The sequence below is a fragment of the Antrostomus carolinensis genome, unplaced genomic scaffold (assembly GCF_000700745.2).
Source record: "Antrostomus carolinensis isolate BGI_N321 unplaced genomic scaffold, ASM70074v2 scaffold4967, whole genome shotgun sequence".
Taxonomy (NCBI): Eukaryota; Metazoa; Chordata; class Aves; order Caprimulgiformes; family Caprimulgidae; genus Antrostomus; species Antrostomus carolinensis.
The window spans coordinates 20,562-35,258 of record NW_010325251.1 but is presented as its reverse complement, the minus strand read 5'-3'; the positions used below and the strand labels follow the sequence as shown (position 1 = coordinate 35,258).

The window sequence follows — 14,697 nt, the reverse complement described above, 5'->3', positions numbered from 1 at the left end:
AACCCCACCAGTCTGTGATTCTGTGAGATACTATGACACTGACAGTCGCCAAAACAGCCTGTGTGTGTTTCACCAGTTAGCCACCACATCTTTTATCACTTAAAAAAGCTGAGCCTATTCTACACATCGTGTGTTCCCGTCACTCTGTTAGGTCAATGGATAAGGGTTCAAACATTGCTGCTTCTGACACACATACAGTTATTATACAGTGTGACATGGCTCTAAACTGGAAGAGGGAAGGTTTAGATTAGATATTGGGAACAAATTCTTTGGTGTGAGGGTGGTGAGACAGTGTCCCAGGTTGCCCAGAGAAGCTGTGGCTGCTCCTCCCTGGAAGTGTTGAAGGCCAGGTTGGATGAGGCTTTGAGCAACCTGGTCTAGTGGAAGGTGTCCCTGCTGATGGCAGGGGGGTTGGAACTGGGTGAGCTTGAAGGTCCCTTCCAACCCAACCCAGTCTATGATTTCAATGACAATAGTACCTAACAATCCAGCAGAAATCAGACCCACGTTGTGCTTCATGGTATGCGAAAGTATACATCAAACCTAAACCATGGTCTTCATGGCAGAAATGTTTGTGTCTTACCAGTTTCATTGACTTAGAAAAAACTGCAGTACTGTTAAAGCAAGTCTCCACTCGGTGTGGTTTGTACCACAGAGCAGTCTGGGAGCTCACAGACTGGTATCCTTTGGGATAGAACCATGCTGGAAGATACTGCAGCAGCTCCTCCATGGTGTCCAGCTGCTCATGACCATTCAGCCCACGGGATCGGATCTGGAGGTTCTCAAAAGTGTAAAACTCCCCGAAACAAATGTCCCTGGCATAAACTTCTAACTGTTTTGCCATGATCTGCATCTTCTTCTGAATGGTAACAGCAGCTACTGCAGAGTCTGTGAATAAACATGTGCTGCATTTGCTCTTCCAGCTCCTTGTCTTGGGCAGGTATGAGCCCAGGCTCAGCGTATGAGATGTTGACTGTACAATGACCATATGTTGAAACTGCCTAACTATTGCCGCTGCGATCATATAATCCTTTTTTGGAGACCGCAGTGTATGTGTTAGGGGATTGTAAAGTACTCTCAAAAGAAAAGAAACTCTGAAAATTACTTGAATTTGTTTGTGTTGCTTCAGCCTGCTGCTTACAGTGTATCTTCAATCTGATTTAATCACAGGGGAAGCCTCTGAAAGAAGCACAGGGTGAAATCCTGTATTCTGCCTCGTTTCTTGAGTGGTTTGCGGAGGAAGCTCGCCGGGTTTATGGTGATATCATTCCAGCATCTGCCAAAGACAGAAGAATGCTGGTGCTGAAGCAGCCAGTAGGAGTGGCAGCCATTATAACCCCAGTAAGCATCGCTGAATTTTTCAAATCCTGTGAAGGTTTTCAGCTCAGCCCACAGCACGGGGCTTTCTGCCCAGGAGACACCCTTGTAAAGTTTAATTTCTGCTGGCTTCTTCCTGGATTGGCAGTCCTGCTCTGTAGTGTTCGCTGAGGACAAAGCAGATGAGGCAGGTCTGTTTAGGTTATCGTGTAATTCCAGACAATGTCAGCTATTTCTGCAAAAAAACAGGAGGCAAAATTTTCACGAGTCTGATTGTACTTTTCTGTCTCATCCCAGTGGAACTTCCCCAGCGCGATGATCACCCGGAAGGTTGGTGCAGCTCTGGCAGCTGGCTGTACGGTGGTCGTGAAGCCTGCGGAGGACACGCCTTTATCAGCATTAGCTCTTGGAGAGGTGAGCTTTTACGCTAAGCTTTCCATCAGCGATGGACTTGAGCTGTAAACGAGGAGTCACATGGGCTTCAGAGATGACTTTGGCCAGTTTCACTCATGAGGGAAGGACGAGTTGGCTGAATTGATCTAGAGGTTTTAGTTTAGTAAGAAAGTTGCCTCTAATACGGTCTAGAGCCTCAAAGAGGACATGGCCATTTAACTGCACAAAACATCTTTATATCTGTCCTTTGGTTTCTTCCAGTGACAGCTAGCTGAAACTGCAGCAAAGCTTCTCTCGACACCGTGGCCTCTGTTACTAGTTGTGCTGCACAATTTCAGCTTTCATTGACTTAGACTGTTTGTTTTTTTTTTTTTTCAAAACAACAAACATGAAGTGACTATTCCTCATACAAAATGCACTGATAATGCAAATTCCACGTTTCTTTTGTTGCAGCTTGCAAACCAGGCTGGAATTCCAGGAGGAGTGTATAACGTTGTTCCTTGTTCCAGACAGCAGACACCAGCTGTAGGGGAAGTTCTGTGCACTGATCCATTGGTAGCCAAAATATCTTTTACTGGCTCCACAGCAACGGGAAAGGTACATAAGTGCACAGAATATCCTTGAAGATTATTACTGTGGTTATACTGGAAAGGTAGGGGGAAAGCACGTGTGTTTATACAGAGCATTCTTCTTTTCTGGCTGCTGTACACAGATTGTCCAAATAATTGTGTACTTCTTGCAATACTGCCAATTTACTTCAATATGGTTGCACACAGTCGTCCATCTGTGAAGTACTTTCTGGATAATTGTCCTTTGTTAAATTATAACGTGAACATTTCTGTACAAGATGCTCTTGTGACAACATACTAATAACATTGAGATTGAGTTTCAAAGGTGCTACTCAGGAATGGCTTCTGCAGGTGAGAGAAAGTTAGAGAAGTGAGGCCCTCTCATCTCTCCTACCAACCTTAGTCAATGAGCAGCCTTACTCATCACCATCTCTAATGAAATCAAGTAAGACTGCAGAGCATGGCTAGAAGATGGTGGAATTCTATGGGATGGCCGTATGCAGAATGAAGAAAAAGTCTGATATCAAGGCTAATCTTAATCCCAAATTCTGTCAGATCTTGCAAAAATTTTCTAAGAGTTGTCCAGATTTTTATTACCAAAAAAGAAAAGAACAAGCAAACAAGAGTGACAGTATTAGCTTATAAAAGCTTGACCTGAACTGAGGTTGATGAAAATCCTTCTCTTCATTATTTCTTGGCCAGAATTTAATCTCTACAGATTTTAATGAAGGAAATCCATTCTTGTTTTTGTTATAGGAGAAAACAGATGGTCTAGCATTATATAGAAGATGCAGATTAATTCCCTACCAGAGTTAGTTTTTCACTGCCTTCCCTCTGTGGTTCCGTAGTTCACATCTGGCAGAGGTACACATTCCTGTGTCTCCTCTGCTGCCCACAGGTATTGCTGAAGCACGCAGCTGGCACTGTGAAGCGAGTTTCCATGGAGCTTGGAGGACACGCTCCTTTTATAGTGTTTGACAGTGCCAATGTGGACCGTGCCATCGCAGGAGCCCTTGCTTCGAAGTATAGAAACTCAGGGCAGGTAAGAAGCAACCTTTTTGTCCTTGTTTCTAGGAAGTGAAGAGCTGTAGATACAGTTTAAGCTGTAAATAAGCTATTTTATGTAAAAAGGAGAGCATAGAGCACTTAATTGTGAAGAGAAAGATGCTGGAGTCACACGTGGCTCTCGGCGCTCAAGCCAGTTATCAGCAAGTCCGAGTAACAGCGCTGTAAAATCCCATGTACTTTCACAACATCATGGCAGTCAATGATAGCACTGAGAAGGAAGATGTTCACCAGGCCCCCTCGCCAGAGCCTGAGAAGGCATTTTGTCATGTGCTTTGTTAGTGTTAAATTAATTGGAGAACCAGAGCTGTGAAGGCACCATCCTGCCTCAGTTCTCAGGAGTTTATTTTAATAACGTGCCTAGTCATTTCTTCAAATAAAGGCTTCAAGTCTCATGATGAATGTTTCTCTCTGTAAGATTGTGCGTTCAAGTCAAGTCTTTTTTTGTGTTCTGAAAGCACTCAGCAGCAGTTAAGGGGATTGAAATATGTGAAGACACACGGCTCAATTTTTCCCACAATGAATAGCTTAAAAAAAGTGACAGACAGGATTCAAGTGTACATTGCTTCTAACGTATTTTACTTAAAGAGTACAAATTTTGCAGTTAAGGGGATTGAAATATGTGAAGACACATGGTTCAATTTTTCCCACAATAAATAGCTTAAAAAAAGTGATAAGACAGGATTCAAGTGTACATTACTTCTAATGTATTTTACTTAAAGAGTCCAAATTTTTTTAAGAGCATCACTTTCCAAAGCAGTCAGCTGAGCAGGGCTGTGTGGAGACTGTTCCAGCCTTATGAGTATACATGAACATCAAGTTGATGAACTGCAGCTTTGGAGAAGCAGCAAGTTTTGGTGGCGTTGGGAGGTCATTTGGTTGGGAAAGTGTTGCTTCAGTAACACAAGAAGAAAACAGAAGACTAGTCTTGGGATGAAAGAAAGGAAATTAAAATAGACTGGAATGTGGACAAGGACCACTGAGCGATCAGATGCAGATTGGACAAGATCTAACGTAAAAGGGACCTCTGGACCTGCCTAGAAGGATAAAGTAGCTGCTACTTTTGAGAGACTGTAGCCATCAAAATAGGATGCAGTCAGAGCAAAGGGATGGCACAAATAAGTAGGCTTACAACAAATTCCAGGAAGAAAGTTGTAGGTGAAAGAAGTTGTAGATGCCCCCTCCCTGGAAGTGTTCCAGGCCAGGTTGGATGAGGCCTTGAGCAACCTGGTCTAGTGGAAGGTGTCCCTGCTGATGGCAGGGGGGTTGGAACTGGATGAGCTTTAAGGTCCCTTCCAACCCAAACCATTCTATGATTCTATGAAAGCAAACTCAAACTCAATTGATGAAGGACTTTGGAAAAAAACCAGACCCCACACCACCAAGTGTGATTTGAAGTTCTGCTGCCCAGTCCGGCATTAGAGGGTATTTCTTGCAGCTTCTGGATGTTGGTTGATCCATATATCAAAGTCCACAGAACTCACAAAACCTTTTCCTAGTGTAAGCTACTTAAATTTAGCAGTATGACATATTTCACACTCATACTGACAACTTGCTGAAGTTGTATTAGTAAAGCGAGTGGGGTGATGAAAGAAGTGGCAAAGCTGGGTAGCAGCTTGGGATGATGGAGAAGAGGCAGAGGACAGATCACTGTAGTGACCTGACACTGTGGCATGAAGGCCAGAATGAATTCATGGGCAGGTTAAATATATAACCTACTGTTTGTTTTTTTTCCTTTTCTTGTTTGTTTTCAGACCTGTGTTTGCACAAACCGTTTCCTGGTGCAAAAGGGAATCCATGACCAATTTGTGGAAAAGTTTGCTAAAGCTATAGAGAGAGAACTACATGTTGGAAGTGGATTTGATGCAAAAACTACCCAAGGGCCACTAATTAATGAAAAAGCAGTGGAGAAGGTATAAATAAAATATTTCACTTTTGACATCTTAATTTCCTTTTTTGTGATCCATAAAGTAACTTTATATTTCACTTTTTTCCACGCATGTTTTGTTAGAATGTGTTTGCAGCGTGGCTGGAAGCGTGTTCTGTCCTCCAAGTCGAGGTAAACATAGAGATGAACAGATGTGGGCAGCTCATGTATCCTTCCCCTATTTCCATTAAGGGAAAAAGAGATTCCTCCTTTAGGAGAAACACATTCTTTCTTCCTGATTACTTCCTAGCTGTTTTCAAGAACATTTACTGAAGTTGGATACACGGTGAGAGCTGTGCGGTGATCCTGCAGCACTGTGAATGACAACTTGTTTTGAGGAACAGTGCCTCTGGCAAAAGCTAAGCAGAGTAATACACTGAGGTTAAAAATACCAGAGCTCAGGATGTTGTAATCACTTGAAACCTCACATGCATGGTTTGGGTCTCCTGTTTTGAATTACTTGTGACTTCAGGAATTATTATTTTTTTTAATCACAGCAAGTCACATTTTCTGTCATATTTCACCCTTCCATTATTAAATTCTGTGGTTCATACTTTCTAAGATACTACGGCTCAGCTAGATGCAGGCTTGGTTTGAATCCCATTGTACTTGAATGCTGCCAGATTCTTTCTGCTTATAGAATCAGAGAATGGTTTGGGTTGGAAGGGACCTGAAAGCTCACCCAGTTCCAACCCCCCTGCCATCAGCAGGGACACCTTCCACTAGAAAATAATAAAATATGAAAATATTCAGAGTTATGTGTGAGACTAAGGATACAGTACTTTTTCTCTCCTTCATGCCTTCGCCTTATGCATCACAAAAGTAGTGTGTGTGTGTGTATCATATACATCTGTATATACAAAGAAGCAAGCACTGTATGTAGTCATTTAACTGCCTTTCTGTACTTTCAAAGGACAGTATTTTAGGTGGAGACTGCTACTTTAGCTTTCTCATTACTTGTCTTTGAATGAATTGTAGATGTAGGGAGTGGAAAATGTTCTTGCCAGTACCATCCTGAAAAGTCTCTGTTTCTCTTTAAATGACAGTCGTGTACTTCTGTTTTCACAGTGCCTGATCGCAGGTATCGGGTGTACTTACTGTCCTGCAAAGACTCCTTCTCGTGTTAGATGCAATCCTTTCAGTTCAGGAGAAAAGTGGAATCTCTAATATCCCTGAGACTGGGACCATACTCATAATTTATCCCTCTGAAATTATGTCAGACTGAGAGAAATAAGAATTCAAGAGAAATTTTAACTAATATTGCAAATGGTCTTCTGCAAAGTATAAACCTCTCTTGAAAATCTTCTGTTTAGTACTGGAGACTATTATTTCTTCAATGGAAAATATACTATTATGCATTCCTAAGTGCTGACCTGGAGATTTTTGTTTTGCACACCTCAGGTAGAGAGACACATTAACGATGCAGTTTCCCAAGGAGCATCTGTTGTGACCGGAGGGAAACGACACAGCTTGGGGAAGAATTTCTTTGAGCCAACGTTACTCAGTAACGTTACAACAAAAATGCTTTGCACCCAAGAGGAGACATTTGGCCCTTTAGCACCAGTTATCAAGTAAGATTATTCATTTTCCAGATTAAAAATAGCAATTTAAAAAAAAAAAATAAGGAAAGAATATTTGAATAAATAAGATTTGAATGACAGTTTGACAAAAGATAGTTCTATATGATCATGTGAGTCTTGTAGTAAGACTGGGGTACACAGGTGAAAACTTCCTTTGGCTACGTGGTTCGTTTGTTTCTCTCTCTTGATCCAATTTTAGCATCTCTACAACTTCTTGAAAATTACTTTCTTTTCAATTGCATCAGCAGTTAAACATGGGTAGACAGCAGCACAACTCTCATCAACTTCGGTATGAAGTAGGAGGCAGGACTTTGCAGTCTGTCACGTGATTTGCTACTCCCTAAGTTTTTCTGATGGAGGGAGGTGGCTGAGAGCTCTCTTTTGTCCTTAAAACCTTTGCTGCCTCTGCCCAGAGCAGTTGGAGATGATGGAAGAACATGTGGTGATCTCTCCTAGTTGAGAGTGCTTGTGTAGTTGGGGAAACTGGTGGGCTAATCCTTACGAAGTAAATGTTTCAGCTGCCAGTATCTAGGGAGGATGATAAAGGCAATCTTTTACTTAACTGCAGTCTCTTTAAATCAAGAGAAGTGCTAGAAACTCCTCCATTGCTTCAAAGTGAAAATTAAATCAGATGTTTAAAATATATTTGTGGAAAAAAACCCCTGCATCTTGACTTCTGTATTTCTGCTAAGGCAAGATGGTAGATGAACTGCAGGCCTCATTGGTCTTTTTCCTCTTTATTTCGACAGATTTGAGACTGAAGCAGAAGCTATTGCTATAGCAAACGCAGCTAACGTGGGTTTAGCAGGTAAGCCTCTGTCAGCTGAATGTATTTCTGTGGTTTTATGAGCTTTAGTCTTGTGCTGTGATGATTTTTAATGCAGACATAATGTCAGTAAGTCTTTTTTTCACAGTCTTCTGCAATTGTTCATCCCGATTTTAATTTTCCTTTCTGTATCTCTTGTGTCTGCACGGCAGGATATTTCTACTCCCAAGATCCAGCTCAGATCTGGAGAGTTGCAGAACAGCTGGAGGTTGGAATGGTTGGTGTCAACGAAGGCATCATCTCCTCAGTGGAAGGCCCTTTTGGTGGGGTAAAAGAGTCTGGCTTAGGGCGAGAAGGTTCAAAATACGGCATCGACGAATACTTAGAAATAAAATACATCTGCTTTGGAGGCTTATAAAAATCTTCAAAAAGCACAAGCCCAGCAGCTTGGAAAAGAGTGCTGTAGTTTTTAATAAGCTTCTTGAATCAGAAATATGTCTGAATGCAACTTCTACCTTCTTTAAAACTACGCAGCCCTGTTCTGTGTGTGTAGAGATATTTAGTGTTCTGTGCTGACATGTTTTTACCAGTCATGTAGCTACGTGTGCAGTTTTCAGCAGTGTGGCCACAATGTCCATCCTTTTTAGTAAGGAGCAGGGAAGAAAGCATATTTGTTATTCTTTGATTACCCCTGTGTAACTGGGAGGACTCGTAAACTTGTGCATAATGATAACAAATCATCATCTATGACACAAGGGGGAACTAGACCACCATTTTCTACTGCCTCTCATGTTTCAGTGTGGATGTGGGAGGCTTCAGGGATGGCAGTTTCCCTTCAGAATTTATTGTAAATACTCAGAGTTTCTAATGTGGTTATGTGACCTTTTAGAAGCAGATATGTGGGGTTTTTTGTTTTGTTTTTTTTTTTTAAATTGTGGGAGATCCTGATGCTTCTGAAAGGTGAGGAATTGTTTTTAACTACAGCTAGGCATCCATGCAAACAGTCAGCTTTTCCAGTGCATGTTCATGCTGGCTGCAGAGCTGCCACCTGTCCAGCTGTGGGCTTCTGAGCAAAGAGCTGTCACTTGTGCCTAGTACCTTGCACACCTGGGATCACATATGGCCCTGGTTTGATGTTTTTGTGAGCCCCAGCAGTCCTGGGAACAGGACAGTGCAGGACAAGGAGTCACTGGCTTAGCAAGTAGCAGGAAGATGATGTGATGCTTACTGGCAGGAATAACTTTCAGAATTGTAAGGGGACACTATAGGGGCTGTGAAGGACACACAAGTGGTGACATGATCATAGAATCATAGAGGGGTTTGGATTGGAAGGGACCTCAAAGATCATCTAGTTCCAATCCCCCCGCCTTCAGCAGGGACACCCTCCTGATGCTACAGATCAACTCCATTCCATGAAAAGAACATGATTGTCCTCGAGTAGAAGTACAGTCGCTGATGTAAATGTTGCTCAGTGTCTAAAGGAACATTACTCACCACCTCCAAAGATGAGCAGATAGATCCTTCCATTCCTATGGGCTTTGTGCCTTGAACTGGATTTGTGGTTACACAGGTGAACATCCATTAGGAAGGAAGGTTTAAAAACCTTAGAACTTGGCTAACTTGTGACCTAATAAAGATTTAAATAGAGTTGATTAGAGGCAAGACTTCTGTACATCACCTCACTAATTGTCATCTTCAAAAGGTGATGTAAAGCTTCCCTCATATGAAATAAACAATGCTGTTTGTTTAAACATTATTTTAATGGCAGTCAAAAGAAGCACTTTAAAAAAATGTGCAATGTTAATTTGGCAAATAAATCAGCACTGCAGAGGCTAAGGGGAATATATTTTGTTTCCTGTGTTGGTTAACTTTATTTGATGGGGCTTTACCCATTAATTCCTAGAAGTAAATAAAAGAAGGCAACAGAGCTCTTCCGCTACACTGATGAATGTACCCTATGAAATGGGATATTTTAAGCTATTTTATCAAATCAGGCAAAGAGGTACCAGGTGACACAAGACTTTGGGGGGGTAGGGGGGGAAAACAAGCTGGAACTGAGTTTCATGGGGTTTTTTTAAAGCGCACATAAGGTAGCATTGACTGCTACTAATTATTGCTAAATATTTTTTATGGTTATATTTGTCTAGCTCTTGAGACCAGGTGGGTCTGGAGCACATTATTTGTCTGTAGAGTGTGTGTGTGTGTGTATGTGCACTGTGCCAACTGAAGGGCCGTTAAAGGACACTTACTGCCCTTCCCAGTAACTTCCAGTGCACCCAAAACGCACATTTAAGAGAGTCAGGACTGTTAGCAGTTGCAGCATGTGTGCTTGTCAAGAACAAAACAACAGTGGCCTATTTCTACACTAGTTGCAAGAAACTTTCTTACAGCCAACTTCTAGACTTACACTATTGAGCCTGGATTTGGGGAATAGAGTGTTGTGGAAGAGGAAGCTGTTTGCCAGCCTTGGCTGCTGACACGTGTTTGTTTCTCACCAGAAAGAGTAACTGGGTAGAATGAGGCCATGACTTGGTGCCTGGGTACCAGGATACTGTGATGCAGGCACACTTAGAGCCACTGTACACAGGTAGAATATCTGCCACTGAAATTACAGAGACTTAAAAGATGTCTGAACTGCAGTAGGAAGTCAAAACTAAAGTCATCTCGTTTACTGCTGTAGGACAGTGCAGTCTTGAATGTGGGTGTGCTTCCTGGGACACAGTGCAGTTGGAAGATAAATTCTTTAACCTGCTGCTCTATTGATTGCAAAGTTATTGATCTGATGCATTGGTGCATTTAAAATCTTGATGTCCTTTCTGAGAATAGCACTGTTAAAATTAATGTTTACTTTTTTTCCTTAGCAAATAATACTTTTTACTATGCCTGATATCAACCATAAAGATAAGGTATGTAATACCTGTGGCTAGATTGGATTGGGGTTGGATTCCAGCATAGTATCCTTGTGTCAGTAAGGTCTACATCACTTAAGCACAGAATAATCTTAAAAAGTTGTCTTCATAGCAAAAGCTGTGATTCTTCAACAAAAGATATACTTGAATTCTCACACTTCATTTATGTTGATTATATCTGTGATAGTTTAGCAGTTTCTGGATATTAAAACTGTAATGGAAAAATGTTTTCAGTTAATAAATAACTTCTGTGAAAGCACTGGATTTGATGGTTTATTACCTTATTCAACGTGGAATTGGCAAACTGACATCAGCCACAAAGTTCAGTCTCTCAGATTTGCACAGAGGTTTTTGTTCTGACAGCTTTAGCACTGGGGGGAAAAAAAAACCAAACCCACTTCATTGCACCCACATGTTCACAAGGTGTCAGATTTTGGTTACCCCAGTTACAGTCCCTTGAATCTGAATCAAAGAGATGCGACTACTTTGACTTTCTAATATGCCATCAGTCATTTTGTACACAGATTTTACCACAAGGTACAGGCTTTGTGGATCAGAGTGCCTTTCCCTGCTTTCAGGATAAGATTACTTGCATAATTCTCTACTTCATTTATTAAGATTTAAAATAGATTTTTGGAAGCTTTTTTTACTTCCATTTAGTTAATAGTTTTGAAACCTCAGAAACTGTCTTCTCATTTCTAATCTGACTCGGTCATGGCCAATTTCCATTTTATTTTCTTCTTACCCTTTTAAACAGCTATTGTTTGATCCCTGCTGCCTGTCCTCTCTGTGTAATTAACTTTTAAGAAACTATGTTTACCTGTTCTACTAGATATCAACATTTTTAGCTTAAATAGGTAGAAATTATCACCAACCATAGTGCAGAAGCTTTTTTTGGAAGTCACTCAGGTAATGCTTGTCCATGGGGACGCTGAGCTGGCAAAGTCACACTGGGTGCTTAGAGTGAGGGAGGCTCTTGCTGCGGGTAACACTGATCCAGTACTGGTGAAGGCAGACAAATCAGTGCTACTGAGAAGTCAAACCTGACAAATATCTTAACACTTAATTTTGTTTACAGCAGCTGGCAGATTGTGCTTTATCTCTTGTCACCAAGATCAAGGAAATGTTTAAGCAGGCTCGTGTTCTGCAGCTCATCCATTTCCCAGACACTCGTGTTTTTTGACACATTTTATGCTTTTATGATTAATTGTGCTTTCATGATTAAGTCACAGACCACAACCAGCAGTTTTAAATGGTTTGCACAGAATAACAGAGTTTTTACTGTTCTAAATCAATCAGGCACATGTTGGGTGTTGGGCAGTCCTCTAAGTAAAGGAAGCTCCACGCTTTGGGCATTGAAGTAACCGTCCCACTGTAACTGGTAGAGTCCTCAGTATAACTAGTCATGCTCTTTGCCCTAGCCCCACTGCTTAGGGAAGGCTTGAGCTATGTTAAAGGAAAAGGTTTAAGTGTGGTGTTCAGAAGCTCCAAGTTAAATTTTAGCACTTGTTTACAGTGTTTTCAATGTCAAAACTCTCTGCCTAGGTCCTTCCAAGGCATGAGAAGTTGGTGGGAGCATTGAGCAGTTTATTCACTTTGTCAGCGAATGCTGAAGCTACTTAGCACAGCTGGCTGATGGTGTTTAGGAATCAGTACTGGTTGTCTTGGTAATAAACAAGCCTAGAGGCTTGCATGAGCCTGCTCAAAAGGAAGGGGGCACACTCCATCCTTAAATAAAGGACACTAGATATCGGCTCGTTCAGCAGTCAGCATTCCCTTGTCAGAGTGAAGTACGAATGCAAGAGGTACCACACGGACTGTAACACCATATAACCACTTAAGCTGCTTTTATGGTGTTTGTTCCTTACAGAAAGTCACTTATATCTCACAGTACCTTTTATTATCATGATTTAGCACAAACTTCACCCAGGCTGATGCATGGATTTTTCTTTCCTGCTTCAAAAGCAGGCAGTGTAACCTACCCCTAGCTAACAGCAGTATTTTGGGTTATACTGCACACTGGCACCCCTGATTACTGCAGAGCAGCCGCTGTACTTATAAACACTCAAGTATTGGATTTGCTACAAAATATGCCACAAAACTTGTGAAACCACTGCACCTTGGCAGGACAGCTGGTGAGTGTTTCCACACAGCCAATTACAAGTAAGGAGAAGCACCAGATGAAAACTCTTACTTTGAACTGCAGTAATTTTTTTTCCTTCTGCTATCTGATCTGATGTACTGAATTCTGTCACCTCTCTGAAAAAGAGACTGCTTTGCTTTTGTCAGTAGAAGGGATCAGATACTGCACTGCTTTTGAGTACAGACATAAGCCATGGTGTACAACATCTCTCAGCCTGACCTGAGCATTGAGTCCAATGCAGAATACCATGTCTAAAAGAGTACCTGACAAGTTCCTAGAAGGAAAGACAAAACTTTATTAGTAGTTACATAAATGTAATCATTTCATCTCAGAAATGGTTCCAGTTACAATACATTATCATTTACAATAAATAACATTTTCCAGAAACAGATTCCCAATATAAATTCTGTGATAGCTCACCCATCAGCTCACAGGGAGAAGTGCTTCCCTACAAACTACTGACGTGTGCACTCGATTCGCAGCCTGGACAAAAGGAAACATGATTTCTCTTTTCTCCCTCCTTTTATAAATTCTATTTCTAAGCTTTAAGGTTCCCTCCCTTGCCTTGAAGAGCTCCAGACCTAAGAGGTATGTGAAATGGGTTCTCCTCTGCTGCAGAAGTATGGGATTAGTGTTCTAGTTAGGGATCAATGACAAGCAATAGCTGCTGTTAAGAAACTCTTTCACCTCTGTCCCATTTCCCTTCTAGAGGAATGCTTGCCCCTCTCAAACCTCACATAAATGGCTCAGAAGACTAAAGCAGCTGTCATTTTATTACCACCATCCCAAATCTTCAGCTGACATCAGCCCATTACCAGTACATTGAGGGGCAAAACTGGTTTCACTTGAGGCTTAAAGCAGAAATGGGAAATTTGCTTAAGAACTCAGTTATTTTCAGAATATCAGAACTGTCTGAGGAAAGTTTAAATTCAGCATAGAGAACACACACACACATGCACTCCTCCTCTCTGAAGTTCAACACCCTGTTAAGTTCCTTGCATGTGTGTGCACTTGTTTGCCCACAAGAGACCAAGAAAGAAAAGGAAAATTAGCATCCTCTCAGCAAACACATCTGACAAGCACAAAAGATGCTTGAACAGTACCTGTATGTGATGCATCTGACAGATGGAGACTGCTGAGCTCTGACTACCTAAAAGGATGCAGCTGGAAAATGCATTCTCACACATGAAACAAGAATAAACTTTTTTCCCACCTCCCCAAATAAAAAGATCCTCTACAATTAAGAGTGTTCACATTTCACTTGGAATTTCTCAGCAATCTACTCGGTGAATATGAAAGGCTGAACCACAGGGCAGAGAATTTGGATGTGCAGACTTGCCAAGGTGAATTTTGTTTCACACTGCAGTAGCATTTTGGTTAAGAAAATTAAGAACACAAGCCAATGACCTGTTTCCACCACCTGTGTCAGAAGTTGTCCTCCACACATTGCAGGAACCTCTCGGACTGCACGTGCCTGGCCCTGTTGCTTTTCCAACAAATATCAGGGTGACTCAAATCCCCCATGAGGACCAGGGCCCATGATCTTGAGGCTACTCTCAGCTGCCTGTAGAAGGCCTCATCCACCTCCTCATCCTATGGTAAACACCCACAACAATGTCACCTGTGTTAGCAGGCCCCTTAATTTTCACCCATAAGCTCTCCACTCCATCATCCATCTCTAGGTGGAGCACACTGGTGTACAAACACTTAAGAGAGGAGAAGGGAGTGGAGCCAGTCATACCAACTACACTGCATCTTGGTGGTGGGTAAGGGAAAAACATGGAAAACCCTTGCATTAGCCCTTTTTAGCTCTTCACAGCCTCTCCCACCACTATGACTCCTGCAGCCACACCGAGTTCTCCAGAGAAACGCAGGGCTGGGCACAGGACAAGTGTTCCTCAGCTCAGCATTAGTAGCCTCAGAGGCTGTTGCTGGCTGCATTTAAGAATCAGAGGTGTTAAATCAGGTATGAGCACGTCATGTTGCTGCAACTTTTCACTACTGATTCCTTCCAGGCTAGCTTCTGAC

General features: G+C 41.8%; 1 protein-coding gene across 1 annotated transcript in view; it reads left to right on the top strand.

Moving 5' to 3' along the window:
- Positions 1-8,102, top strand: part of ALDH5A1 (aldehyde dehydrogenase 5 family member A1) — an 8,413-nt gene extending 311 nt beyond the window's left edge. Inside the window, exons 2-9 of the mRNA XM_010171136.2 lie at positions 1,171-1,341; positions 1,615-1,731; positions 2,164-2,307; positions 3,178-3,321; positions 5,099-5,257; positions 6,673-6,842; positions 7,601-7,659; positions 7,830-8,102. Of these exons, the coding sequence (XP_010169438.2) occupies positions 1,171-1,341; positions 1,615-1,731; positions 2,164-2,307; positions 3,178-3,321; positions 5,099-5,257; positions 6,673-6,842; positions 7,601-7,659; positions 7,830-8,035 (1,170 nt within the window). The 3' untranslated portion in view covers positions 8,036-8,102. The remainder of the gene's footprint in view (positions 1-1,170; positions 1,342-1,614; positions 1,732-2,163; positions 2,308-3,177; positions 3,322-5,098; positions 5,258-6,672; positions 6,843-7,600; positions 7,660-7,829) is intronic.
- Positions 8,103-14,697: the final 6,595 nt, after the last annotated feature.